The 26,194-nt window shown below is 43.0% G+C and overlaps 3 protein-coding genes across 4 annotated transcripts; 1 reads left to right on the top strand and 2 right to left on the bottom strand.

The window, feature by feature from the left end:
• Window positions 1-439: 439 nt before the first annotated feature.
• On the bottom strand, window positions 440-1,904 carry LOC120663397 (WRKY DNA-binding transcription factor 70-like). The gene is made up of 3 exons (XM_039942202.1): window positions 1,372-1,904; window positions 1,170-1,274; window positions 440-926 (listed from the first exon to the last, which is right to left on the bottom strand). The coding sequence occupies exons 1-3, from the start codon at window positions 1,725-1,727 to the stop codon at window positions 524-526; spliced, it is 864 nt and encodes a 287-aa protein (XP_039798136.1). The 5' UTR covers window positions 1,728-1,904; the 3' UTR covers window positions 440-523.
• A 2,468-nt stretch (window positions 1,905-4,372) lies between these two features.
• On the top strand, window positions 4,373-12,836 carry LOC120663401 (threonine--tRNA ligase, mitochondrial 1-like). Its single transcript, XM_039942206.1, has 20 exons — window positions 4,373-4,738; window positions 4,926-5,163; window positions 5,296-5,355; window positions 5,455-5,544; window positions 5,776-5,850; window positions 5,970-6,098; window positions 6,192-6,281; window positions 6,720-6,808; window positions 6,911-7,007; window positions 7,080-7,166; window positions 7,284-7,368; window positions 8,239-8,333; window positions 8,411-8,443; window positions 8,768-8,854; window positions 9,546-9,638; window positions 10,160-10,252; window positions 10,340-10,561; window positions 11,961-12,032; window positions 12,312-12,383; window positions 12,534-12,836. The coding sequence occupies exons 1-20, from the start codon at window positions 4,407-4,409 to the stop codon at window positions 12,627-12,629; spliced, it is 2,235 nt and encodes a 744-aa protein (XP_039798140.1). The 5' UTR covers window positions 4,373-4,406; the 3' UTR covers window positions 12,630-12,836.
• Window positions 12,837-24,292: 11,456 nt separating this feature from the next.
• Window positions 24,293-25,910, bottom strand: LOC120663402 (probable WRKY transcription factor protein 1). 2 transcript variants are annotated; one of them, XM_039942208.1, is made up of 3 exons: window positions 25,548-25,910; window positions 25,328-25,462; window positions 24,293-24,875 (listed from the first exon to the last, which is right to left on the bottom strand). In XM_039942208.1, the coding sequence occupies exons 1-3, from the start codon at window positions 25,799-25,801 to the stop codon at window positions 24,452-24,454; spliced, it is 813 nt and encodes a 270-aa protein (XP_039798142.1). In that variant the 5' UTR covers window positions 25,802-25,910; the 3' UTR covers window positions 24,293-24,451. The 2 variants fall into 2 exon arrangements, with proteins under 2 accessions (XP_039798142.1, XP_039798141.1); XM_039942207.1 differs by having other exon boundaries at window positions 25,328-25,465; window positions 25,548-25,908.
• Window positions 25,911-26,194: the final 284 nt, after the last annotated feature.

Raw genomic sequence — 26,194 nt, forward strand, 5'->3', positions numbered from 1 at the left:
ACTTTATTAGTACTCCCGTTTGGTTGACCTAGTGCTAGATCCTAAAAATTCCTAATGCTAATAGGTAAAAGTGCTGCTGCTGGTCTTCCCTACCATCCCCTCCCCCTCTTCTAAGTCTAGCGGACACCACAACACCAGCAACCCCCCTCCCCTAACCCCGGCACCACCCCACCGCCGTTGCTGCCTGCTTCTTTTGCGATAGTTGCGCGCCAGCTGTGCGTGTGAGGAATAAATTTTCCGGTCACAGCTTGCTTTTTTTGGTCAGTTAATGATTTTGTTATGCAAAAAATATAAAAGTTGAAAATCACACCATCCTTATAGTCGAATGTTGTAAAATAGATCTTTTTCTTCTGTTCATGTCTGCTTCATACAAGAACTCACAAAACTGATGCATTACATTCTGGCTATATAAATGATATTTTCACTCACACTAAGAGCAGGCATCTGATGAGATATATATACTTTATTAATATCTCTCTTTGGATCATATCATGTCTTATCAAACTAGCTTTTAGTTGATACCTCAATTATCAGGCTCCAACTGAAATCTTAGGAGTGCATCCAACTCCCAACAGTCCAAATCTAAGGGTGCAAACGGGTTCATGTTCAATGGCTCATACAGGCTCTTTGTGACCAAGTCTGCAGATTTTCCGATCAGCTTATTGTCACCTAGGGATATCTGATGATCACAAGGATCTGTAGAGGTGATCGATATGCTAGATCGTCTGTCACTGCTGCTTTGGGTGTTTGTTTCAGACTCATCAGTGCCTGAGTCAACGCCATTGTTGTCCTTGCAGGTATGCTGGCCGTGGTAGACGACTGTGTACATCACGGGATTATCAGTACCTGTGCTTTCGTCTTGCTGTTGCACCGTCTTTGTTGCTTTGCAGCCTTGTTCCTTGCTGTAGGTGCATCTGTAGTAGCTCCTGGAGAACCAGATTAATGATAGTCCAAGTTAGTACACTTGTGCATAAATTTCTTCTATCATTTACACAATTAACTGATAGTACTCAGAAGCCAGAATATAATTAACACATGAACAAAATGGAATTGAGTATTTACAAATGCATGTGTAGTTGTGTACCATGCATAGGCGTTGAAAGGAAAATAATAAAGAAATTAAATCAAATTCCAGAGAAGGAAAATATCTTTTAGAAGAGACAAGGTACCTTGGATGTTTCGCTTTGTTGATGTGCTTTTGCCCATACTTTCTCCATTGGCGGCCATCATAGTGCGGAACAGGTGTTTCCAGTGACACCAAATCATCAGACCTCCTGCTTAGCATTTGTTTGCGTTGGGAATAATAAATGAAATGGCCTAATCACAAGCAACATCAAGAAGTATATTATATCAGATCACATAGATTCATACCTTCTCTTGTGCTGATGACGGGGGTTAGCAGTAGCACCCTCCTCCTTGGTGCAGTCATCAGAAGAAATCCTCCTCACTCTCTTCTTGTCATCCACCAGTGCGTCATCATCAGACTGATGCTGCAGCTGCAGCTCAGTTATGGCCTTGCTGGAGCAATCCAGTATGTTCTGGAACATCTGGGCAACAAGCTCGCAGCGTTGGTCCGCTTGCAGCGCAGGAAGGACGATGGCCCTCAGCTGCGTCACTAGAGACTGCCCCCTGGCGATTTCCTTCATCGCCGACCCATGGTCAGAGGCAAAAGAAGGGTGATCAGACGGTGAAGATTGAGGAAGGTGTCTGCTGTTGTGGTGCTTCATCTCAGCTAGTAATTTTTAGCTAGCTCTTCTTGTATCTGAAGAAGACTGAGGCACTGATTGAACACAGGAAGGAGGGAAGCTTTAACTGCAGGCTCGTTCTCTTGCAGTTGTGGGAGGAGGAAGGGAGGAAGGAAGCTAAATTGTCAGCTGGCTATGGCGATAGGGTTACTCCTAATCTCTTGCAGTTATATACAGAGATGGGAGTGGTATGGCACACCTCGTTATGCAACATAATTAATGATCAACTTGGGCAACAATATAATCAGCTGCATACGTAGGCACATGGAAACAGACAGGACGGACTCTGACTTGGCAGCTACCGCGCGTTAGCAATACTGTGATGGGTACATAGTCAAAGGAATGAACCTGGCACACGGATTGAATTGGCTAATTTCATCGTAATCAATTGTCGTTTGTGTTCACCAGGTACACCCCTATCTCAAAACAAACAAGTCTGGTCAGTAAGCAGTTGTCTTCAGTTCTCACCTGAACTTTTCACCTTCTATACTGTCTTGTCCTACACTACAGTCCCATTCCAACAATCCCGGCTGCACATACACAAAAGAAGAAAGAACACCAGACGTCCGTACACTTGAAATCTAACCACAGTTCGTTGGCACGCATCGAGGAGTTCTCTAATATCCTGTTTGAATAAGCAGGGATTAGAATCAGTTCATTTTACCTTGAGACCTGAATGGGCTTTGCCTGATCCCCACATATTGGCAAAAAAGGACTTGTGTGCCTTTTTTTTCGGAGGCTCTAGTTTAAAACTTTAAATATATACGAAGTGAATTACGATATACACTTGCATCCAAATTAGCACTCTCCGCATACATATATACTTGGTATTAATGATTTATATCTCATCAGGATATTCATGCTGCCTTATAGCTTACTTGGAGACAATAGCTTTTGGCCAAGGATTCCATCGATCATGCTGACAGAAGCAAGCTCATGTCAGCACAAGTTCGTCATCTTCCTAATAAGCATTTCGTGTAAGCTCAAAAGTCCATCTAAAATCTTCCTGGCGCTGTTTGTAAAAATGTCGTGTTGGTCCACGTTGTTGGCGACGTATTAACAATTCAGTAATTGTTAGTTTCCAAGGGCACTTATAATTCTTAATTGCAGTAATAAACAATGAGCTGCAGATCGATAACGGAGCAACACAAATAATGTATGTAGACTTGTGCTGCATAATGTTGTGGAACGTGGTGCTCTCAGCAGTCTAGCACATGTGTCCCTTGTGCCGACCACATCAGTGCCTAGCTTTTGATATGATTTTCCACGAAGCAGATGAAAGACCAACATCATTGGTAAAACTTTTGAAATAGTCAGTCAGTCGCACCATTTGGCGGGTCTTGCTACAAAAGGAGAAGAAAAGGGAGGGAGGGTACACTCACACCATGCCACTCTTTGAAGGTTATTGATTATTAGCAGGCTGTATATACATGCTCCTTGAATTTTATTTTCTTCTCCTGGCACTACTAAAAAAAAACTCTCTCCATTCCAAATTGTAGGTCAATTTGTCAAATCTAGATGCATGACAAAACTTATATATCTAGACTATTTTGAATGGAGGGCCGGGAGTAGTAAATAAATAGTGCGATTTTAGGAAAACATGCATCATATATATCCATAATGTCTGAAGCATCATCATTATTTCCATTCCATAACAAATATAATTCGTCCTAGCCTCTTCCGTTACGCAAAAGCATAATAAGGTGGGGAAGTTTTAATTTGGCAAATTGCATAGGGGTGGTTTATGCAATAATTTTGTCTACAAGCTAGGATCAATGGAGTAAGTTGAGGCAGGCGTCACCCCTTGATCCATCCCATCCGAGGAGATTGAGCATTCTCTATCAAAGCATTCCTTCATTGTTTCATCACATGTTTTACTTAATTTGCAAGGCGAGTAGTAATTAAACACAACTCCGATCCTTTGACAACAACATACACAACATATCTTTCCAATTTTCAGGCTCCAAACTAGAAACAGAATCCTGCTCCGATGACGGCAGCGGCACCAGCTCCCGGTCCCTGGGCTCTGCAGGGTTGTACTTGTATGGTGGGAGGCGGGAGCGGCAGACGGGGCATGAGTTGTGCACCTCCAGCCACTGCACGATGCGACCACGTACACGGGAGCCTCCGTGCGGCTGCGGCCTCCTTGCAGATTTGGAGGCCGGTGGCACGGCGAAGGGACGACGACGCTGTCCATCTCCGCCGTAGATTTGGAGGTCGTCGTCGATGTGGTATGACGAGGAGTAGATCAGCAGCAAGTCCTGCTCCGGGGTCCTCCCAGTTTATTTTGGCTCTCAATTAGGAAGGACAGCCGGGGAGGACACAGCAAGTGCTTAATTGGGGACGCCGCCGCCTATGGTTGTCTCGTCTGTGTGTCATTGTTTGTTCCGTTCGCCCAAATGCATGCAGGCTGCTAGCACCGAAAATCTAATTAATTAACTGATCATCACCTGATTAATATTTATTTATTTATACGTACACTGACCAGCAAGCCCACAAGCAAGCAAAGCATGAAGCCCATACGGGCTAGTAGCCCATGGAAATGGAAGAAGCCCAAAACCGCGGGAAAATACAGCCCATGCCACTGCCACGTCAGCAATACCTCCCCCTTGCCCAGTTTCCACCACCACACGGCCAGCCGCCGCCCCGGCTCCCTCCCTTATGCTAGTTTGCCTCCGGCGAGGCCTCTCGCTCGTCAGGCAGCACACACCCCGGCGGCCCCGCTTCCTTCCCTCGCCGCCTCTCCATCCCGCCCGCCGCTTCCTGCACCACCTCTCCGCCGCCCACGGGATGGGTGAGGGCTCCGCTGCCGGAAAGGACGCCAAGGGGAAGGCCAAGGCCAAGGCCAAGGCCCCCGCCGCGGCTTCGGCCCCGGTCGTCGCGCGCGATGACTCCTACCTGGAGGCCGTCACACACAAGAGGGTCCGCATGTTCGAGGAGATCCAGGCTAGGCAGGCCGTCGACCGGCTCAACATCGGCGGCGAGGTCATCAAGTGAGTGCTCTATTTCACCATCTGCTTCCATGCTTGTTGCCGAATTAGTGTCATGCGGTTGAAAATTCACACTTTAAGTTTAGATTTAGATATTCACACACATGAACTGCTCGTCGTTCGCTAGTTTGGTATTATTACGCTGGATTTTCACTTTGAAGCACTGTTTGGGGGCTACTATGTCCTTCAGAGTAACTCTACCTGATGGCGCTATCAAGGAAGGGAAGAAGTGGATAACAACCCCAATGGATATCGCTAAGGAGATATCAAGCGGATTGGCAGCTAGCTGTTTGATAGCTCAAGTGGACGAAACACTCTGGGATATGGGGAGGCCGCTGGAAGGTGACTGTAAATTGCAGTTGTTCAAGTTTGATAGCAATGAAGGGCGTGACACCTTCTGGCACTCAAGTGCTCATATTCTTGGAGAGGTGAGATGGTGTTTTGCGTGTTGATGGTCATGCTTCTTATGCTATCTTATCGTCAAATGATGAGTTTCAGTATTTGTACATGACAATCCATTTTCAGTTCAATTATCACTAATTACAGGTGTAAATTTGTAGTCTATTGAGAGAGCATATGGCTGCAAGCTGTGTATTGGGCCTTGCACCACAAGAGGGGAGGTATGAAATTGATCCGAGGATCAATCAGCTTAATGAATTAACTAAGCCATCTTGTCAGTGGTTAAACTGTTTTCTATTGTCTCCTCATAACTTTTTAAGGGTTTCTACTACGATGCTTACTACAATGATCTGACATTGAATGAGGAGCACTTTGGTATCATAGAAAGCCAAGCTCAAAAGGCTGTTGCGGTAAGCTGTGAGCTTTTAACTCATTCCATTTAAGTTTTTGCTCAACTCGTTTTCTGGGCACTATCTACCTCGATGGCTTGTTTACTACATATGCTAATGTTGTATAATTTGTTTCCAAATTTTGCAATTGATAATGATGCATCGGTATCTTGCATTTTTTTTGTGGAACAATTGAAGAACTCCAGCCAAAAAACATTGTTTTCTTAAACTATTAGAGCTTACTTGGTGCAGGAAAAACAGCCATTTGAACGCATTGAGGTCAGCAGAGCAGAGGCTCTTGAAATGTTCGCTGAAAATAAATTCAAGGCAACCTTCCTTGCTCCTGTCTTGTTTACTTCATTTTTCTACATCTTCTTGCTGCATATGTGAAATCTACACTATGTGACCTCTATTCATTTGTAAAAAAAATTGGACTATATGTATAGGTTGAAATCATTAATGAGTTGCCCGAAGACAAGACCATTACAGTATATAGGTGTGGTCCTTTAGTTGACCTATGCCGTGGGCCGCACATCCCGAATACTTCCTTTGTCAAAGCTTTCGCTTGTCTGAAGGTGAGATGATTTCTTTGGTTATGCATGAACCTCCAGGTTTTCTTTTTAGTCCAACTGGTTATTTCAGATTTAAACCTGCATGTAAATAATCAGGCTTCATCATCATATTGGAGAGGAAAAGCAGACCGCGAAAGCCTGCAGAGAGTATATGGAATTTCTTTCCCTGATTCTAAACGTCTCAAGGTAAACTGGTTCCTAATCCATAAACCCTGCTGAACATATCTCTTAATTTTGCATTTTAGATACCAGCATAAGTTATTTTTTCATGATCCCTGGGTTGCAGCTGACTTAGCAAAAAAGTTTTAAACACATGATATTACAACTGTTCACAGGATCAGTACCTTGAAACTTTATCTATGATATTGTGGCTTTCGATGCCTGTTGGGTATGGGGTTGGGGATAATTTGCACGACATGCTCTATGGTAATCTTTTTAAACTTAGTGGGAATACCTCTGTGACGCATTCAGAGCCTCAGATAAAATATCTATATTAATATATTATATCAAGACAGGGCATTTTAATCTTCTATCATGATAATATGCCATTGAATGATGTGTTTACATCTTTCATTTCACTGGTCTCACCTTTTGCATCTATATTTATCACATGATACTTTGCAGGAATATAAACATTTTTTAGAGGAGGCTAAAAAACGTGATCATAGGTTACTAGGACAGGCACAGGAACTCTTCTTTTTCCATCCGCTTAGGTACCTTAGCACTCATTTATGATTTTCTCTTCTCTTTCTTTCATATCTCAATTCGACATCTTCGGTTACTAATGAATTTCTGATTTATTTACAATTATGCAGCCCTGGAAGCTGCTTCTTCCTTCCACATGGTGCTAGGATATATAATAAACTGATGGACTTTTTGCGACAGCAATACAGAGATAGAGGATACCAAGAGGTATATTTGTTATTTACCCAATGAGATTGTTGTGCAATTCCACTATTTCTGTTCCTTATGCCTGACGTGTAGGTGTTGAGCCCAAATATTTACAATATGCAACTTTGGGAAACTTCTGGACATGCGGCAAACTACAAGGAGAACATGTTCGTTTTCGAGGTAGGTGCATCAACAGGTGATACAGCAGAATCATAAGTGTTGGTTGTTTTACATATGTCATAGACTCAGCAGTGAGTTACTAACTTCTGCTGGTTGCTTGTCGGATCAATTCTCCAGATTGAGAAGCAGGAATTTGGACTGAAGCCGATGAATTGCCCTGGCCACTGTCTAATGTTTGATAATAGAGTTCGTTCATACAGAGGTGAGTTTCTTCCTAATTCGATATTGTATTCTAAATTGTTTTATGTCAAGTGAGTCATGCTGCTTTCACAATAATGCCTTGAAGCTTGTACTTTTCTGAACTGTTGTTTTCTGCCTAAGTTTGCATATTTTTCTTGTTGTCCTTGGGTCAGTATTTATTATTAATCTTTGGTTCTTTATGTCATCATCATTTAATACTTGAGATTTTCTATAATCACATTCTATATGTTCTTTTAAGTACTTTTTCTTGGTAAAAGAACTTGAGCTCTAGAATTATGAAGAGATTAAATTTGAGCCCGTTTTATTCAGTACTTCATATCATGTTAATAGAACTTGAGCTCTAGGGTTATGAAGAGATTAAATTTGAGCCTGTTTTATTCAGTATTCCAAATCATGCTAATATCTACATTAGATGGTCCTCGGGCAAGGGACACTATGGGCATGCCGCAATCGAAACAACTGATGTGCAGGACTCCAAAAACCTTGAACTGAGTTGGGCAAGATAGAATGCTTACAGGGCGAGGGGTTTGCCATTTTTGTATTGGATATAATTTCAAGGCTTGCCTTGAAATGAGATAGATAGGGCCTATCAATGAAATGCAATCAATTCAACTCATACTAAACTTTTCCCTAAGCAAACTCGGATCAAAGCTAGATTGGATCCAAAGAAGCCTGTACTGTCAGTCTGTCACTAATGCTAACTCCAGATGGCAACACATGCGTAATTAAGCTTGATTCTGTTCCATTCATCCTTTTCTTGTTATCTTGATTTTTTAGGGGATCCTTTTTTTTTAATTCTTGTGCATCTGTTGATTTTGACAAAATCTTGTGTGTAATGGCTGCCTTTCTTCTCTTTTGAAATGCTCTGCAGAGTTGCCCCTTCGCATGGCTGATTTTGGAGTTCTTCATAGAAACGAGCTTAGTGGTGCACTTACAGGTTTGACACGTGTTAGGAGATTCCAGCAGGTAAGGAGTTTTCAGTTATATTTAATGATTTTGTTCTGTCTGTACTAACTATTTTTTGATGTTTACGTTTCCGGCAGGACGATGCTCATATCTTTTGCAGAGAGAACCAAGTAAGCTTTATTTGGATAGACCGTACTTGTTTGCTATCCTCTAGAATGAATCATATCAATGTCATACTTTATTCTGTAATAATCAATTGCGCTATAATTTATATAAAAGTGTATGATGTTATGATAATTGCTTTTGCATGCTGAAGAGTGAAGACCAGCACTCTGCATACATTCTAATTTGCATCCCTACTTGCATTACCAAGTTGTATAGTGCGTTAACTATGTCTTCCTTTTTCTGACTGTAGATGTATTGTGGCTTGGATTAGTTGGATATCTTTCCCAGTATTGTTGCCTACATTTATTAAAAGTTTGTTTTTGTTGCAGATCAAAGATGAAGTTAAGGGTGTTTTGGAGTTCATCAATCATGTTTACGAGATATTTGGCTTCAAATACGAGTTGGAGTTGTCTACGGTATTCTTCTATTCTTTTCGTATACTGATAGCATTTTAGGTTCAGAGGAACCAGAATCTATGTCTGAAAATTGGCATGAAATGATGATGGATTGGGGTCTTTATGTTGCAATTTTAATATGCATGATTAAGTTCACTTTGATGAACAGCCTTGTTCTGTTTCCTTTTACTTTCCTAACCATTAAGGAATTTGAATCACAAGATAATTGGTGTATCTGTAAGTGAATGTTGCCAGGGCTATGTTATCACATACTTCTCTTTCAGACCTATTAAAATCTGGGTAATCATGTTAGTTTGTTCATGGTTGCTGGTTGCATCCCTTTTATTATCTCAGTGAACTGTATTTAGATATGTATGTTGCATTCTTGTGTAACATGGAGTTGGTAAAGTTCATGGCATGATCTCCCAATCTCTCTTCTAGCATTTGATCATGTCTCTCTTTAATTCTGGACATCTTGATTGGATTGATATATTGTCTTGTGGTGATTCAAAAGACCGATTAGTTTCATAATCACTGAGTAATTGCATGTTAAATTGTGACGGCCATTTCTTTTCTATCTTTGCTATTGCCCATTATGACATAATCTTTGGGGGGGCATAATGTGAATCTCTGAGCCTCAAAGATAACCCTTGATATTACTTGTTGCTCTTGGTTCATACTCTTGACCTGATCGTAATGTCATTTTTACCAGAGACCAGAGAAGTATTTGGGTGATATTGAAACCTGGAACAAGGCAGAGCAACAATTGACAGAAGCCTTGAATGAATTTGGGAAGCCGTGGCAGGTACCTATGCAAAGACTATGAAGGAACCATTCTCCCCTTATTTTTTCCATGCCATTATGCTGCTAGACCTGCATTTGTACACAATATTCATTATTTTGCTGCAGTAAACAGGGTTTTCAGTAAATTATGCTGTTAAAATTCTGTAATTTTGATCTTTTGTCTTGATTTTTGTTATTCACTGATGCTAGCAAGTTTAATCCTTGCGAAGGGTCTAGGGCTTTTAATTAATACTTCTTGCTGATTTCTGGGGGTCTAATGAGCTTTAAAATATTTGATGTTGGTGGGTAAGGTATCTGTTAGCAAATTGACAATTAAACAACTATGTTGTTTTCGCTTCATCTTGGGACTGAAGTATTGGAATCTTGTCATCACGCTTACTCTGATTCTGATTGATTTAGTTTCTATATGCAAGAGTGCGCTTCCTTTATTTCTGTTGCTCTATGACGAAGCGCATATAAATTTTGCAAAATTGTTTAGCCGTTGCTTGTATTCAGAGGACTTATGTAGATGTTTGAATGCAGATTAATGAAGGAGATGGTGCTTTCTACGGTCCAAAAATTGATATTGGTGTGTTTGATGCCCTCAAGAGGAAATTTCAATGTGCAACACTACAGGTTCACCTGAATATTATTCTTCCATTAACTGTAGTTTTTTTAAAAAAAATAGTCTCATGTATCTAACTTATATATTATATGTTACAGCTGGATTTTCAGCACCCCCTTCGCTTCAAGCTGACTTACTCAGCCGAGGATGAAGCCAAACTTGAAAGACCTGTGATGATACACAGAGCAATCTTAGGATCCGTTGAAAGGATGTTTGCCATTCTTTTGGAGCATTACAACGGTAAATGGCCCTTGTGGCTAAGCCCTCGCCAGGTCATTGTTTGCTCAGTATCTTCTGGTTCAGCAGAATATGGAAAACAGGTAAATGGTCCTCGTATCTGCAAACTGAGTTAGCTACATAGTTCTCTGTGGTAGCTGATGCAAAAAAAAAAAAAAAACTGCTGCAGTTATTCCATTTGGTGGTCCTCCCCAATACATTCCCTTTTAGACTTAGGCAAACTTGACCTTGTTTATTTTACAAAGGCAAAATAGGCAAAGTCGTCCCTCAATTTTTGGCAAAGGGTCAATTTGGTCCTCGTACTTTCCCGCAGGCCAAATTAGTCCCTCATCAGTTGATTTTGGACTCAGTTACGTCCTCCAATCCATTTTGCCATCCACACCGTCAGTTTAGGGGCGACGGGTCACATGAAAAGACTAATATGCCCCGTTTTTTGACCAGCCGCCCCCCCCCCCCCCCCCGCCTGGGCGCTGGCCCGCAGCCATCGGCCAGATCGAGACCCCTCCGCATCCGCGCACAGGGAGGCAAGACCGCGCTGTCCCTTCCCAACCTCGGCGGCGACTGAAGCTGGCCGTTCGCACACTTCCCCTCCAACCATCTGCGTCGCCCAGGAGGGGGCCATCGGCCAGAAAATTCTTTGTCAATCCAGTACTTGAAATCGCAAGGATTCTCCAAATTTCCGCATTGCAAAAACCTTCTCCCTGCATCCACACCTGACCATCCGCAGGCCAAAATTGGGTACTGTCCATGGCGGCAAGTAATCCCCGTCCGGACTACCATTCCTTCTCTGTGTTCTTCGAGCAACCTTTCTAGCTGCTAAAACCAAATGAATTCATCAGAAAATCAAAGCAGGAAGGCATGACAAGCAGAAAAGAAATTGATTTGAACCACAAAATCGCCATGGATGCCTCACCTCCATCTCTCCACGCCTGGGATCCGATTCAGGGTCGTGGCTTGTCCTTCCGTCCCTCCCCAGCCTGTGCCTGCTGCCACGCGCAGCAGAGCTCGGTCGGAGGCGGACGGGAAAGGCGGGGGAGATCCGCGACGGCGATGACGAGGAGACTGGCGGGAGGAGCTCTGGGGCGGCTGTGCCTGCTGTCCGCGAGTAGAGCGGCGGGAGTTCCTCTGGGGCGGCTCCTGCCAAGGCGCCGCCGACGATGGGGGGCGTACCGTGCGCTTGGCCACCACGAACGGCGGGAGGAGCGACTGGATAAGATGCGCAGAGGTAAGGGGTGGGAGACATTGGACAAAAATGAGGGCATATTGGCCTTTTCATGCGACCCGTCACCTCTTGACTGACGGCGTGGACGGCAAAACCGGTTTGAGGACGTAACTGAGTCGAAATCCAACAGTTTAGGGACTAATTTGGCCTGCGGGAGAGTACAAGGACCAAGTTGACCTTTTGTCAAGAGTTGAGGGACGACTTTGCTTATTTTGCCTATTACAAACTTGCTAATTGATCTTTTGGTTTTCTGATACCAGGTCCTTGCCAGGCTACATGAAGCTGGTTTTCATGTTGACATTGACATTGGTGACAGAACAATCCAAAAGAAGGTACTTCCCTGTGGCCATTCTATTTTAGCAGTTTCTTTTGGTTTTTTTACATGTGTTTCCTCACCTTTATTAAACAAAAATTCTCAGTCACTAGATAAGAAATTACATGTAGCAAGTGTGTTTGTTTCATGCGTTGCACTAAAAAATGGTTAGTTAAGTAATGACATTTACAACAGTAGGACTATCCATGTCGTTTTTCTTTTTTTGTACAGGGAGCAAAGTTGTCTTTGATGTTTAAGCAACGGGGTTCATATATCTTAATGCACCCGTTTCTTGCAGGTACGGGAAGCCCAAGTAGCCCAGTTCAACTACATTCTTGTTGTCGGTGCACAAGAGGCAGAGACTGGAAATGTATGTTTTCTTTCCCTTGTGCCATTTTTCTTTGTACATGCTGTATAATTCTGTATGGCTATCGATCCTCAGATATTGATGCAAGCGTTATACAATTCCTTGCTGGTTCATGTGAGATACTGAATTACGTGGCTCTCTTGTGTATTGCAGGTATGTGTTAGGGTAAGAGACAGTGCCAACCTATCCACAATGAGCGTTGATGGCATCATCACACGTTTAAGGGAGGAAATAGCAGCCTTCAAATGAGAATGATGTTCCATGAATTTTTTCCCCCAGTCATTGACTCCATTTGTGATTTTGGCGGAGTTTGTAGTGATGAACAGCACCTAATTCTTGGTGTTACAATCCTTTGTTTCTGTGGTCGAAATGCTAAAAACGGATGTCTTGAGTTAATTACAGATGTGCAAGTTAAGTACCATGATTTTATGCTAAACGAGACTTGGTTACGGTGCATCAAGGTTCCTCTTCTCTATAATAATGCGGACTGTTGATTTAGAATTAGCACTGTAAAACAAACATGGATTGTTCACAAGTCTATTAACCTATTCCTCCCGGCGCAGTAACAAACACAGCCCTGCCACCGTATCTCTCGTCGGATCAGAGACAAACGTCCCTTCCATCCGGCGAAATGGATCGGAGTTTCCTCTTCCCAGGGATGTTGAAGCATGATGCATGTTTTGCTATGACCAGAGACTACAATATAATCGTTATGGTCTTGTTTTCGTTCGCCAGATCCTTGACGCGGTTCTCGCTTCCTTTTAACGACGCCATCACACATATAAATCCATGCAGCGCTGAGGACAAGAACCCCCGAAGCTTACCATTCTTAGAGTAGCAAGACTAAAGCTTACCACGTGTCGTTCTAATATTGAAACTTTGTATTCTCATCTCAAGCATTCAAATAATCGACTGATTTAGTGTCCATCATTATTGATGATTATATATGTAATTAAATAATTGTCAACTTCACATTGCAGCAATTGAATATGATAGCTTTGTGAGCCATTAATTAAATAGTGAATCCTCCTAACGTAACATAAATTTGATTGTTTGCTAAAGCTGGTTCGAATTTAAACCTATCAGTTTCCATCCACGCACCGTCCAAATAGGCTAGTATACTGGTTAACCAATTGACACATCACTGACACCACTAAATCCAAGTACATCTATTATCTTATTATTTGGCCAACAAACGGAGCCTCCACGTTTGCTCTCAAGGCCTAGGTATTCCCACGTTAATCGTAGAAAAATAGAATAATAAAAATTATCCGTCACTGCCATTATGATAAAATTAGCCTAAAATACTCCTGTGCCTAATTAAAAATCACCCACCAATGTTATTATGAAAAATTAAATATAAACCATTTAACTATGTATCAGTTACAAACATATACTATTAATAAAAACTAAAGCTAACAATAATCAATCAAAATAAAATGCGAGCCCACAATAGTTTCGGTTGGAGTACAGATCTGAAGTATTTCTTATCTGCCTCTGACCATTGATGCACCGGTGGAGGCTTTTTAGGCGCGAAATGATCTCTGACGTGCTGGCGCACACTTTCTTCCAATTCCTCCTGAGTCATATGGTATGCTAACTTCGGTGGTGGAGGCTTTTCTTTCTTCTTCTTTGGGGTGTTCCTCTTCTTAGGATGCGGCGCGACCTTTGTGCTCTTCCTCGCCTTCGGAGGCTATGGCGGTGGGACCGAAGGCTTTGCGCTCTCCTTCTTCGCCTTCGGAGGTGGTGACGGTGGGACCCAAGGCCTTGAGCTGGCACTTGAGTCCCTTGCATCATCGGGAGCCGGACTGTGACTCTTTTCTGCTGCCGGTGCTGTTCTTGGAGCCAGACTGGGACTCCTTTGTGGTGCCGATGGTGATCTCGGAGCTGGACTGGGACTCTTATGTGCTGCCGGTGGTGATCTCAGAGCTGGACTCTGACTGGGACCTCTTTGGGCTGTTGATGTATCGGCAAATTGTATGCCAGAGGCCAATCGTATGTACCGCTTGTTCCAACAGATCCATGTATGTACGGCATGTCCGAGTTCCTCTTCTCCGTCGCCTCCAGGGATCTCGAGGTCGAGGTCTTCCCATCCTGGCTCACGCTGATGAATTGTCCCACCTTGGACAGACACTTCAGCAATGCCGTGTGCGACCAGTTTGATCTTTTTCCTCTGCTGATACAGAAGCTCGCAGGGTGTCCTCACGCTGATGTCATCCACGGGTAATGTTCTGACTCGTCCGCAACCACTATGGGTTGACCTCCGGCTGGGTGCTCCGTGGAAGCGACGCTGCTACGGCGTTGCGAGCCGGGGCTGCTCTCCAAATTGGCGGCTGATCTGGCTTCTTGTTGTTGTGCCTGGCTACTACCAGCCATTACCCCTTCAATCGAAGCTATCCTCTATTCCAGGGCACGCATCTTATCTTCCTGTTCAGCCTTCTTCCTAGATCAGCTTCGATAGGTCTCAATGTCAGCACTGAAGCCATGCTTCCATAGAACTACACCCATACCTCGCACACGTCCTGTGTGTTCCGGTGTCCCGAGAGCGTACGTCAGCTCATCTTTCTCTCTGTCTGGCTTGAAACTGCCTTCGAACACGGCCTTTAGTGCCTCATCCAGCCTGTTGGCCACTTCTCTTGTGGCGTCGCTAGTAATAAGCGAGCCATCTTCCGGGTTTAGGGTGCCTCCATGAGCGTAGAAGAAATGCTTTGCTCGCTACGGCCAGTCGAAAGTCGCCGGTACGATTCCCCTTGCAGTGAGGTCGTCTTCCATTTTCTGCCATTTGGGGATCGCCGTCGAATAACCTCCTTGCCCAAGATGATGAAAGTGTATCTTCTTACTCATGTTCTCTTTGGATTGTGCTGTCCTTTTCTTGCTAGTCTCGGACAGTTTGTACTGCACAAATGCATCCCAAAAAGGACGTTGCTTCTTGAAGTGCTTCTCGAAGTCTGGCACGCGACCCTTCTTTATGTAGTCTTTGTTCAAGTTCTTCTTGAACGTCTGGAAAGAAATAGCCATCTTCTTCATGACCCAATCCTTAAAGATTTCTTCTTTGTCCTCTGGGAAACTGAAGTGTTGTTTGACATCTGCCCATAGCATTTGCTTCTCTATTTCAGGGACGATGTCAGCATCATTATCTATGCTTTTGGTTTTCTTCCAGAGCTTAAAGCTAATGGGGATGTTCTCCCTGACATAACATCCGCACTGATTCACCACAGTCGTCTTAACCCCGTTGGGAGACTTGGGTTCCCCATCCAGGTGCAACGAGGTGATCGCGGTACGGCCCTCCATCTTTTTCTTCGAGCCTCGTTTACGTTTCGAGCTCTTCGATCCGGAAGCCTGAAATTATATATATATGTATATATGTTACTACACGTTTTACATTCATAGGTCTCTCATATCCTGTGATCGACTTTCCGGTTACCTCGGGGATGTCATCTTCCACATGCATTTTTTCCATAGTGTCGGCATCGCCATCACCGGTATCACTGAGATACTGGCTGCCATCATCCTCGTTTTGATCCTCTTGAAAACACGCTGCGCCCTGGGTGCCTTCTTGGATCATTTCTTGGAGGGCGTACTCGTCTTCGAAATCACGTTGAAAGGGATCCATCTCGATCCCTATGCAAACATATAATAATACACGGGTTATGTGTGATACGCGAAATTATATAAGATGCGGAGTTCTTGTATGGAATTACGTGTTGTGATAATATGAATACATCAGAAATACATTAGAAAGTACTTCAGAAATACATATGGAATTACGTGTCGTGATAATATGAATATAGCAGATAATATGAAATTTTCACCAATATAAGAGAAATTTATAACATGAATACATCAGAAATACATCAGATATACATTATATTGCAACAATATAAAAAATATAAAACTCATATATGTAATAATAATTTATTCAATAAATACATGATTATACAATTTTCCAACAATTTTCAAGAATAAGGAAATGATACTACGATTCTATAACAAGTTTTGACAATAACGAAATGATTCCAGGATTCTCCAACAATTTTCTACAATTTTCCATGATCCTCTAATGATTTTTTAAATTATCTATGATTTTTCTACCTATTTCTATAGTTTCCTACCTATTTTTATAATTTCCTAACTATTTTCTATAGTTTCCTACCTATTTCTATAATTTCCTAACTATTTCTATAATTTTCAACATAATTAAAGAAATTCCTGACTATTTTCTATAATTCTCCAACCATTTTCTATATTTTTCTAACTATTTTCTATAATTTTCTATATTTATTTCAACTATCCACATAATAAAAAAACTGACGTCAGCAAGGGCTTACGTCAACCCTCTTGCGTCGAGCCGGGGGCGGCGGGGCGTGGGTGGCCGGCGAGCAGGGCGGAGTGCGCACGGCGGCGAGCCGGCGGTAAGGGGGCCTGCGGTCCGGGGGGGGCGGAGGGGCGACGCGCCGGCGGTTCGGGGGCGGCGATCGCGGCGACGGTCGAGGGCGTGCCGGGGGGGCCGGGTCGACGGCGGTGGTCGACGTCGATCGGGCCGGCGCGGGTCAGCATCGAAGAGGGCGGCCGGGGCGACGGGTCGGCGACGAGGGCGCAGCGGCGGTCGAGGAAGTCGCGGCGGTGGGCGATGAGGGCTCAGCGGCGGTCGAGCGCGGCGGGGCGGCGTCAAGGGGGCTGGCAAGCGGGCCGGACGCGCGCCGGGTCGGCGTGCAGGGGGCCGGCGTGGAGGTCCGGCGGAGCAGGTCGGCGTGGAGGTCCGGCGGGAGGTCGGGCGGTGGAGGTCGGCGGGATCCGGCGGCGGCGGCAATGACAACGAAAGCGAGGGGGAATGGGAAATTAATCTAAGTTGGCCCGGTACTAAACTACCTCCTGGGGCATTTAGTACCCAGTTTAGTACCGGGCGCAACCAAGGCCCGGTACTAAATTGCTCACATTAGTACCAGGCTATATCTGTGCCTGGTACTAAACAGCCTCCACTGGCGGGAAAATTTGGTGGTGGCAGTTTAGTACCGGGCGAAGCCTCTGCTCGGTACTAAATTGCTACAATTATTAATTTGCAGCTATTATTTTGTTTATGAATATTACATTTGTATTGTGTAATAAATTGACAATGGCATTAAAAAATAGAAGGATATAATATTTTGAGCATGTAAAAATTGTTTAGGGCACTTTGCATAATGAATAATTATACAATATAGGTATATTCGAAAAAAATGTTTTATTTTCCTTAAAAATGTTGTTGGTCTGTAACATATTTAAAAAAATTATGGAAATGCTAATATATGTAATTTAGATCAAGAAAAATGGTAATAGTGGAGTAGACAATGAAGAAGATCATGTTGATAATTTAAACACAGAACGAGTAATTAATAAATAGGTAAATAATACTAATTTATATTATTTATGATCACAAAATGAAAATATATATTACAAAAATCACTTCATGAAATAACAATAAAGTAAAACATAATGGATACACAATACTATGACTCAACATTATGTAATGGAACATTTACAATTTTCTTTTTGACGAACGTCCCTTGGTCGTGATCGCGGCGTAAATAAGGAGCGTTCTCTTTGGCTAACAAGATGCTTGGGTCAACATCAACCGAGAACGGAGGACGGTTATCAAACTGATCAAAGTCTTCTGACTTGTCCGAAATATTCTCAACACCAATAATTTTTCGTTTTCCTGGAAGAACTATGTGGCGTTTTGGCTCGTCATCGGATTTGGCTGAATTTTTCCTAGTCTTGCTTGACATGTCCTTCACGTAGAACACGTGTGCGACATCCTTGGCTAGGACGAATGGTTCGTCTTTATATCTAATCTTTTTGAAGTCCACAATTGTCATCCCCTATCGGTCTATTATTATGCCGCCTCCAGCTCGGTTCACCCATTGACACCGAAACAAAGGAATCATTAAAGACCCATATTCTAGTTCCCATATCTTCTCTATGACTCTGAAGTAGCTGTCCTTATTTCCATCATTCTCTATTGCGTCTATACGCACACCACTATTTTGGTTGGTGCTTTTTTCGTCTTGAGCTCTTGTGTAAAATGTATACCCATTAATCTCGTACCCTTGGTACTGCATGATTGTCATTGATGGGCCCCTTGCTAGCCATTGAAGTTGATCTGCAATCATGCCGTCACCCATCAACTTTGCTCTAAGCCAAACAACAAAGTTATCAATGTGATGCCTAGTAATCCAGGCCTCAGACTTCCCTAGGTTTTCAAACCTTACGATATTCATGTGCTCATCCATATATGGAGCCACAAGGGATGAATTTTGTAGAACTGTGAAGTTTGCTTTGCGGATTTCACTCTCTGGGATGTAAATATTAGATTTCTTTCCTAGTATGCCCTTTCCCTTCAATCTCCCCTCATGGCGTGACATGGGGACCCCTATTGGATTAAGATCGTCAATAAAGTCAACACAAAATTCAATGACCTACTGGTCGAGAACGATTGCGAACATACTTCTTAAGAACTGACATGTATCTCTCAAAAGGGAATATGTTGTGCAGGAATATAGGTCCCAGAATATTTATCTCTTTGACAATATGAACCAAGAGATGTGTCATAATATTAAAGAATAAAGGTGGAAACACCATCTCAAAACTGACAAGGCATTGCACAACGTCATTCTGTAGTTGTATGATCTTCTCCGGATCGATTGCCTTCTGTGAAATTTCATTGAGGAAAACACATAACTTCACGATTGCCAATCTAACATTCTCCGGTAGAATACCCCTCAACACAACTGGAAGCAATTGTGTCATTAGGACGTGACAGTCATGAGATTTTACATTTGTGAACTTTTTTCTTTCATGTTTAATCTTTCTTGTATATTTGACGAGTACCCGGACGGTACCTTTATATTGTTCAAGCAATCAAACATGCTTTACTTCTCCTCTTTACTGAGAGTGTAGCTAGTAGGACGTAAGTAGTGTTGTCCCTTCTCTCTCTTCTCAGGTTGAAGATCTTCTCGTTGTTTCATTTCTTTTAGGTCGCGTCTTGCTTCGAGTGTATCTTTTCCCTGACCATAAGTACCAAAAAAACCTAGTACATTCACGCAAAGATTCTTTGTCAGATGCATGACGTCAATTGTGTTGCAGACCTCCAAGGCTTCCCAATAAAATAGCTCTCACAATATAGACTTCTTCTTCCACATCGGTGCGTGGCTGTTTTCATCATTCGGAACTGGTTGGCTGCCGCGACCCTTTCCGAACACTGCATGAACATCCTTTATCATCGAGAAAATAGGCTTTCCATCACGGAACATAGGCTTAGCACTAGTTTCCGGTTCCCCTCTAAAATATTTCCCTTTTCTTCTCAAGGGGTGTTTGAGGGGCAGAAATCGACGATGGCCCATATAGACGACCTTCCGAGAATTTTTCAGGTAAAAGCTGTCGGTTTCATCTAAGCAATGGGTGCAGGCCTGATATCTCTTGTTCAACTGCCCAGACCGGTTGCTAAGTGCAGGTCAATCGTTGATGGTTACGAAAAGTAAAGCTCGGAAGTCGAAATTCTCTTGTTTGTACTCATCCCACACACGTACACCTTCTGCCTTCCACAACAATAAAAGCTCATCAACCAACAGTCTTAGGTACACATCAATATCGTTGCCAGGTTGTTTAGGGCCTTGGATAAGCACTGGCATCAATATATACTTCCTCTTCATACATACCCAAGAAGGAAGGTTAAACATACAAAGGGTCACATGCCATGTACTGTGACTGCTCCCCCACTCACCGAATGGATTCATTCCATCTGTACTTAAACCAAACCTTATGTTCTTTGGATCGCTGTCAAAATTTGGGAATTGTCTATCCACGTTTCTCCACTGAGACCCATCAGCAGGGTGTCTCATCAGCTGATCTTGCTTACGCTCTTTTTTGTGCCACCGCATCAACTTAGCGTTTGTTTTGTTTCTGAACAAGCGTTTCAAGCGTGGTATTATCAGAAAATACCACATCACCTTAGCCGGTACTTTTTTCCTTGCTTGCTCACCGTCGACATCACCAGGATCATTTTGCCTGATCTTATACCGCTTTGCGTCACAGACAGGACATGCATCCAGTTCCTCATATTCACCGCGATAAAGGATACAATCGTTAGGACATGCGTGAATCTTCTGTATGTCCAACCCAAGAGGGCAAACAACCTTTTTGGCTTCGTAAGTTGTCGGAGGCAGTTCGTTCCCCTCTGAAAGCATCTTCTTTACAAGTCCTAATAGCTCCTCAAATCCCTTATCGGAAACACCATTGGCTGCCTTCCACTGCAACATTTCCAGTGTGGTGCCCAATTTTTTAACCCCTGCTTGCAATCTGGATACAACATTTTCCTGTGATCCTCCAACATCTTCTCGAACTTCTTTGACTCCTTCAAAGTTTCAGCGTCTCTGTGTGCATCGACTAAAACCTGACCTAGTTCGTCAGGTGGTTGTTGTTCTTCTGCAGCATTTGCTTCTGTCTCATGCATTGGTTCATCTTCAAAGGCACCCGCTTCATACAAGTGAGTCCAGTCTAGAATATTATCATCATCATTATCTTCTTCATTGTCTTCCAACGAAACTCCAGGTTCACCGTGCTTGGTCCAAAGAGTATAGTTATCCATGAAACCCTTTTAAAAAAGGTGGACATGTAGAGTATGTCTTTTTGAGAACTCCTTTTGATTTCTGCAAATGCGGCATGGACAGAACATGAAACCTTTCGACGACTTGTGGGCCTCAGCAGCATCGAGAAAACTGTTAATCCACGCCATTGTGCAGTGATGGTCGTACATCCATTGTCGATCCATCTACAAATAATATATTCTCGTTGGGTAAGCAATTTCATTCAGTGGAAAAAAAACTTCACAATTTTATAATAACAAACATTTTTATTACATCCAACACAATTTATTCAACAATACATACATAGATTGCATTCGAAAACTAACACAAACATCCCAAAAACAAACATACAACTTAAAAATTCGCACAACAACACATATGTTTTCAACCGTCCTTGCGTGGGAACGCAGAATGCTCTGACGGATTTCTAGCTAGCCCAGAAGAAGATGGGGGAGCTGGAACCTCCGGATTTGGGGGTGAGGAACCATAACGCCGCAACAAATCCTCAAGATCAAACAGAGGTTCCTCGCCCCTTGCCACACATTCTCTATATTCTTTTTCCAAATAACAGAGCGCTGCCTTATGAAAAGCGCTAGATTTCTTGTACCGACGACCTACTGGAGTTGTGCCCTTCTCTCCAGAAGGACAACGATCACCCCCACCGGCATCACTCCCTCTAGCTGCTGAAGCCATATTTTACTGAAAAACACTATTATTTTTCACAACTTTATAAATTCTTACAATTACAATAAAATATGAATAAATTAATTAAAATATATCACATTAATTTGCAAATTGATTGAAAAAACTCTTACAATTACAATGTAAATATGTACATCATTATATCCTCATATTCGAATTGCACATGTACTTACAATAAAGTCTGAAATGTAATGAAATTAGAGTTGCTATTGAGGCATTAGTCATCATTGTGTGCCGTGCTATGTCACAGCTCTGTCTAAGCGCTTATTCTTCGTAGGTCCTGACCTCACCCTATATACATAATGAAGGGTCTAGAAAAAGCTGTGACAGAGCAGGCACAATGTGACTACTGCCCCAATAGCAACACTACTTCGTTTACATTTCACACTTGCTGGTAAGTGTCTGTGAACTACAATGCAAAATCACATTAATTCTCAATCAGAAAACCTAAATAAATTAATTGAAATAAATATCTAATTAATTAAAATAAATCTCTATATCTCCTAATTATTTTGACACCCTTCAGTTTCAGTCGAACACTCTTTTCAATATCCAGAAATTATCTAGTAGAAAAAAAACTTTATTTCGAAAAATATATATGTCGGTAACCTCGACCCTGCGGTGATGACAATGCCTTTCGGGGGGACACGGTGTGGTACAAGGATGTCACCAATCGTCCAGTCGCAGCACCAACATTTTTGGTTAATAGGAACACAGCACTTGGCACAGGCAGCGTGCTCGTTGATATGCTCTCAGTGCAACAAACGGCCACGCTGACTGCGTCAAATGCTGTCTTCGTATTAATCGGAAGTGCTGGTGATGCGACCAGCCGATTCGCGACGTCCATATAGCGCATCGTGTATCCCCGAAAGGTAGTGCCATCACTGTTGGATGGAGATTAACGACGTATACTTGTTTCAAAATAAAGATTTTTTTAGCTTCTAGATGGTTTCAATGTGAGCCTGAATAAATACATCACTAGAGTGTCAAAATAATTAATTCATAATAAAAAATCTATTATAATTCTTTCATTAATTCATTATAAAAAATTAACTATCCACATTATGGTCATATCTACTACAATCACATGAATACAATCATATGAAGTGTCTACACTCATTCTAAAAATTTATACTATCCACATGCTCATCTGAATCTAAAAATAAAAAATATGCTACTGTCTTTTCTAATATATAGAAAATGATTGAAAAATATGTCTATAAATTATCCATATTCAACCTAGCCAATAAACCTACTCCCACATTCAAGTCATCGGTTCTATATATCTCAAATCATTGCATAAATCAAAGAAATCATGCTCATCCTCACTATTTCCAAAAGTCATAAATTTCTCTAACTATGGAGCATAAAACAAAGAATAAAGACTATCAATGAAGAGAGGATGAAGTTGCAAACCTTTGGAGCAAATGGATGACTAGAACACTCACTAAAACTAGAAAAAATAGCGGCAACTCTCTAAGGAGGAGAACAACCCCGAGCTCGAGCTTCTCAGGTGAAATGGCATTGGCTCGGGCTCGGGGAGGAAGAAGGCGGCAATTTATAGTGGGCGTATTAGTACCGGCTGGTGGGTTGAGCCGGTACTAACGCGCCACATTTAGTACCAGCTGTAGCCACTAGCCGGTACTAATTTTCCTGGCGGCACCAGCCGGTACTAAATTGTCACTAGCCGTTGCAGGCGGAGGTCAGAGTCTGTCGGTGGCGCACTTTAGTGCCGGCCGGAGCCACCAGGCGGTACTAATAGGCTCCCATGGGCACTGTTCCATTGGCCAAGTACTAAATTTGCACGTTAGTACTGGCCGAAACCGTGACCGGTACTAACGGCCGCGGACGAATGTGAGTTTTTCCAGTAGTGTATATAATAAGGCAGCTTAAGCCCCTTTTGTTTCCAGAGACTAAATAATAATAACTTGATTGAATATAGTAGTCGATCGATCTCCTGAGATCACGCTGTACTGTCGATAATGAGAGCAGATGCATGCATGTACCAGTACCATTGTACAAGCACGTAATCTGCAGACGGCAGCAGAGTGACGTCACGGGCGTGATGTAATGGGCAAAATCAATCGTGCTGGCCAGCAGGGCTTGTGGTCAGACCGGACCGATCGATGGATGAGGCCTGCAGGTCCAGCCAGTGGGGCCACCCATGCATGAAAAGCTATACTAGTAATTACTGGGCTGGGCTCCACCTTTGACGATTTTATCTCCCGGGGATTTGGCCTAGCAAGCATACCGACTTTCGTGCTGGCCCATCAAGCATATACCGCATAGCTAGCTAAAATTATTAGTCATTTCGACAGATACATATCATATCTACCTATATATTTCTAAAACCACTAAGGTTTCCTTCTACATTTTTTGTTTGGAGCGTCTTGCGTCATTCACAAGTGAGTCTTAGTTCATTCCATATACGAGTCGAACTAACCTTTCGTCAATTGGAATCTTAATTGGTACTCGGACAAATCAATCGGAATCATAATCGGAACCCGGATAAATCAGTCGAAATCCCAATTGGATCCCGGAGAATCAATGCCTCGCATGATCACAACACGATCTGTACACGAAACGAAGTGAACAAGCACAAATTAAGTTGGTGATATTACTTTATTGGTGATATTATGTATATTTATTATATTACTGGTAGCCATGCACGAGTACTATACTAGTATATAGTAAAGTCTATAAATCTAAAAAATTAAAATGACTAATAATTTAGAACGGAGAGAGTAGCTAAAAAGAGAAATAGGAAACTGGCTGATCATTAGCTAGCTGCAGAAGCAGGAAGTGGTCAATCGTCCAACCATCCGCCACGGCAATGTGCACCGGTGACCGGATTGGTCCGGTGAAATCCTCCAACTCCTGCAACGACGACGCAGCAGCCGGTGCCGGGGCCCAGCTGGTGGTGGTGCTGGTGCTAGAACAACAAGAGCCGCCAGCTGATGTAACAGGGACGGCGGCGGCGGCGGCGGTCTCGAGGATGAACGGCGCCTCCATGGAATCGTTGGGCGTGCAGGTGTGCTCCCCCATGTACGACACCGTGTACTCTGCCGGGGCACCTCCGCCGCCATGAATATCGTCGCCGTCGTCGTTGCGCTGCACCGTCCGTTTGGCCGGGCAGCCTTGCTCTGCGCTCCAGGTGCACCTGTAGTAACTCCTGCATGCATGCGTGTAATAAATAATAACTCGATCCTCAGTGTGCAAGTCCATCTCACTTCTTTAGTTTCTTTTCCTGAAGAATTCATAGTAGTTGTATTTTTAGCAGCTCAATTCTTCTAAAAATACAAATTTGCAAGTCGCTCAGTCATTGGTCCTGAATCACATCCATTCACATGCGACAAGCAGCTAAGGCCTAACGTGTATCACGACAGTCATAGTCATTATTTGTGTGGTCAATTCGCTGCAGATAGCGTTGGTATGGTAGCGAGGGGATCAAGCAAATTAAAGGGACAGCGCATATCATCGATCAGGCATCCACCAGCACCTAGTGTCACTGTCCAAATAAAGATTACTGGGTGAATCTTAGGGCAGCTCGATCGATCTCCTTTTCTAGTTTTTTTTTTACGACTAAGCATCGATCTGCAGGAAGTAAAAGAAAAAAAGATTTACCTAGCGTACATGGCACCTTCGATTTGCTTCTGGCCGTACTTCCTCCATTGGTACCCATCGAGATCGGGCACGGATGTGATCACAACAGACGTCGCGGCGCCGCTCATCATCTTGTGTCGTTGCTTATTATTCTTCCTGCTGCAGCGGCCAATCCATCAGTCGGCATGCAAATCGAAGAAGCCATCAGCAGGAATATATAGCTAGTATGATGTATGTGTACCTTCTTTTGCAGGAATGACGATGATCCTCACGTTGTTCGCCATTGTACGACGACTTGCTGTCGTCTTGAGGCCGCCGGGCTCTCATCTTGCTTCTCCCCAGCGGGCGGCGCCGTCGTCTCCCATCACCGGACTGATCATCATCCACCTTATTATTAACCACTGTCGTCATCGGAGACTGCAAGATTATTAGCAGCTCATCGCCATGAGTCAGGAGCTCATCATCACCCTGCTGCAGCCCTGCTAATAGCGTCATCTATCCCCGCCGTACGTGGTCGATCGATGAGTATGTAGTTAGTTATTTGTGTGTGTGTGTGTGTGTGGTGGTCGTGGACACTGCTTGTAATAAAGATGCATGGGCACAGGAGTAGCTTGCTAGCTACTCCCTCCTTCCCCGTTTATAAGGCATGGTGGAACATGACACGGTCTTCTAAACAACACTTTGACCATTTATTTATCATATATTATATCACTTTTGATTATAAACTTATAATCATTGTAAAATATATTTGATTATGAATCCAATCATATGAAATTTGCATTATAAAAATAAAAATTTAATAGTCAAATTATTGGTCAAAGATGACAAGGTTTGAATCTTGATATACGTATATGCCTTATAAATAGGGAAGGAGGGAGTAGCTGTTTA

Source organism: Panicum virgatum, chromosome 3N, assembly GCF_016808335.1.
Source record: "Panicum virgatum strain AP13 chromosome 3N, P.virgatum_v5, whole genome shotgun sequence".
Taxonomy (NCBI): domain Eukaryota; kingdom Viridiplantae; phylum Streptophyta; class Magnoliopsida; order Poales; family Poaceae; genus Panicum; species Panicum virgatum.

Excerpts from the sequence above, each read along its gene's own strand:
- LOC120663397 (XM_039942202.1), bottom strand. The coding sequence starts at position 1,727 with ATGAAGCACCACAACAGCAGACACCTTCCTCAATCTTCACCGTCTGAT. Across the intron at positions 1,275-1,371 it reads CGTCATCAGCACAAGAGAAG|GAGGTCTGATGATTTGGTGT; the intron begins GTATGAATCTAT and ends AATGCTAAGCAG. Across the intron at positions 927-1,169 it reads AACAAAGCGAAACATCCAAG|GAGCTACTACAGATGCACCT; the intron begins GTACCTTGTCTC and ends CTGGTTCTCCAG.
- LOC120663401 (XM_039942206.1), top strand. The coding sequence starts at position 4,407 with ATGCTAGTTTGCCTCCGGCGAGGCCTCTCGCTCGTCAGGCAGCACACA. Across the intron at positions 8,334-8,410 it reads GTGTTAGGAGATTCCAGCAG|GACGATGCTCATATCTTTTG; the intron begins GTAAGGAGTTTT and ends CGTTTCCGGCAG. Across the intron at positions 12,384-12,533 it reads AAGAGGCAGAGACTGGAAAT|GTATGTGTTAGGGTAAGAGA; the intron begins GTATGTTTTCTT and ends TGTGTATTGCAG.
- LOC120663402 (XM_039942207.1), bottom strand. The coding sequence starts at position 25,801 with ATGACGCTATTAGCAGGGCTGCAGCAGGGTGATGATGAGCTCCTGACT. Across the intron at positions 25,466-25,547 it reads CGTCATTCCTGCAAAAGAAG|CAGGAAGAATAATAAGCAAC; the intron begins GTACACATACAT and ends TGGCCGCTGCAG. Across the intron at positions 24,876-25,327 it reads GAAGGTGCCATGTACGCTAG|GAGTTACTACAGGTGCACCT; the intron begins GTAAATCTTTTT and ends GCATGCATGCAG.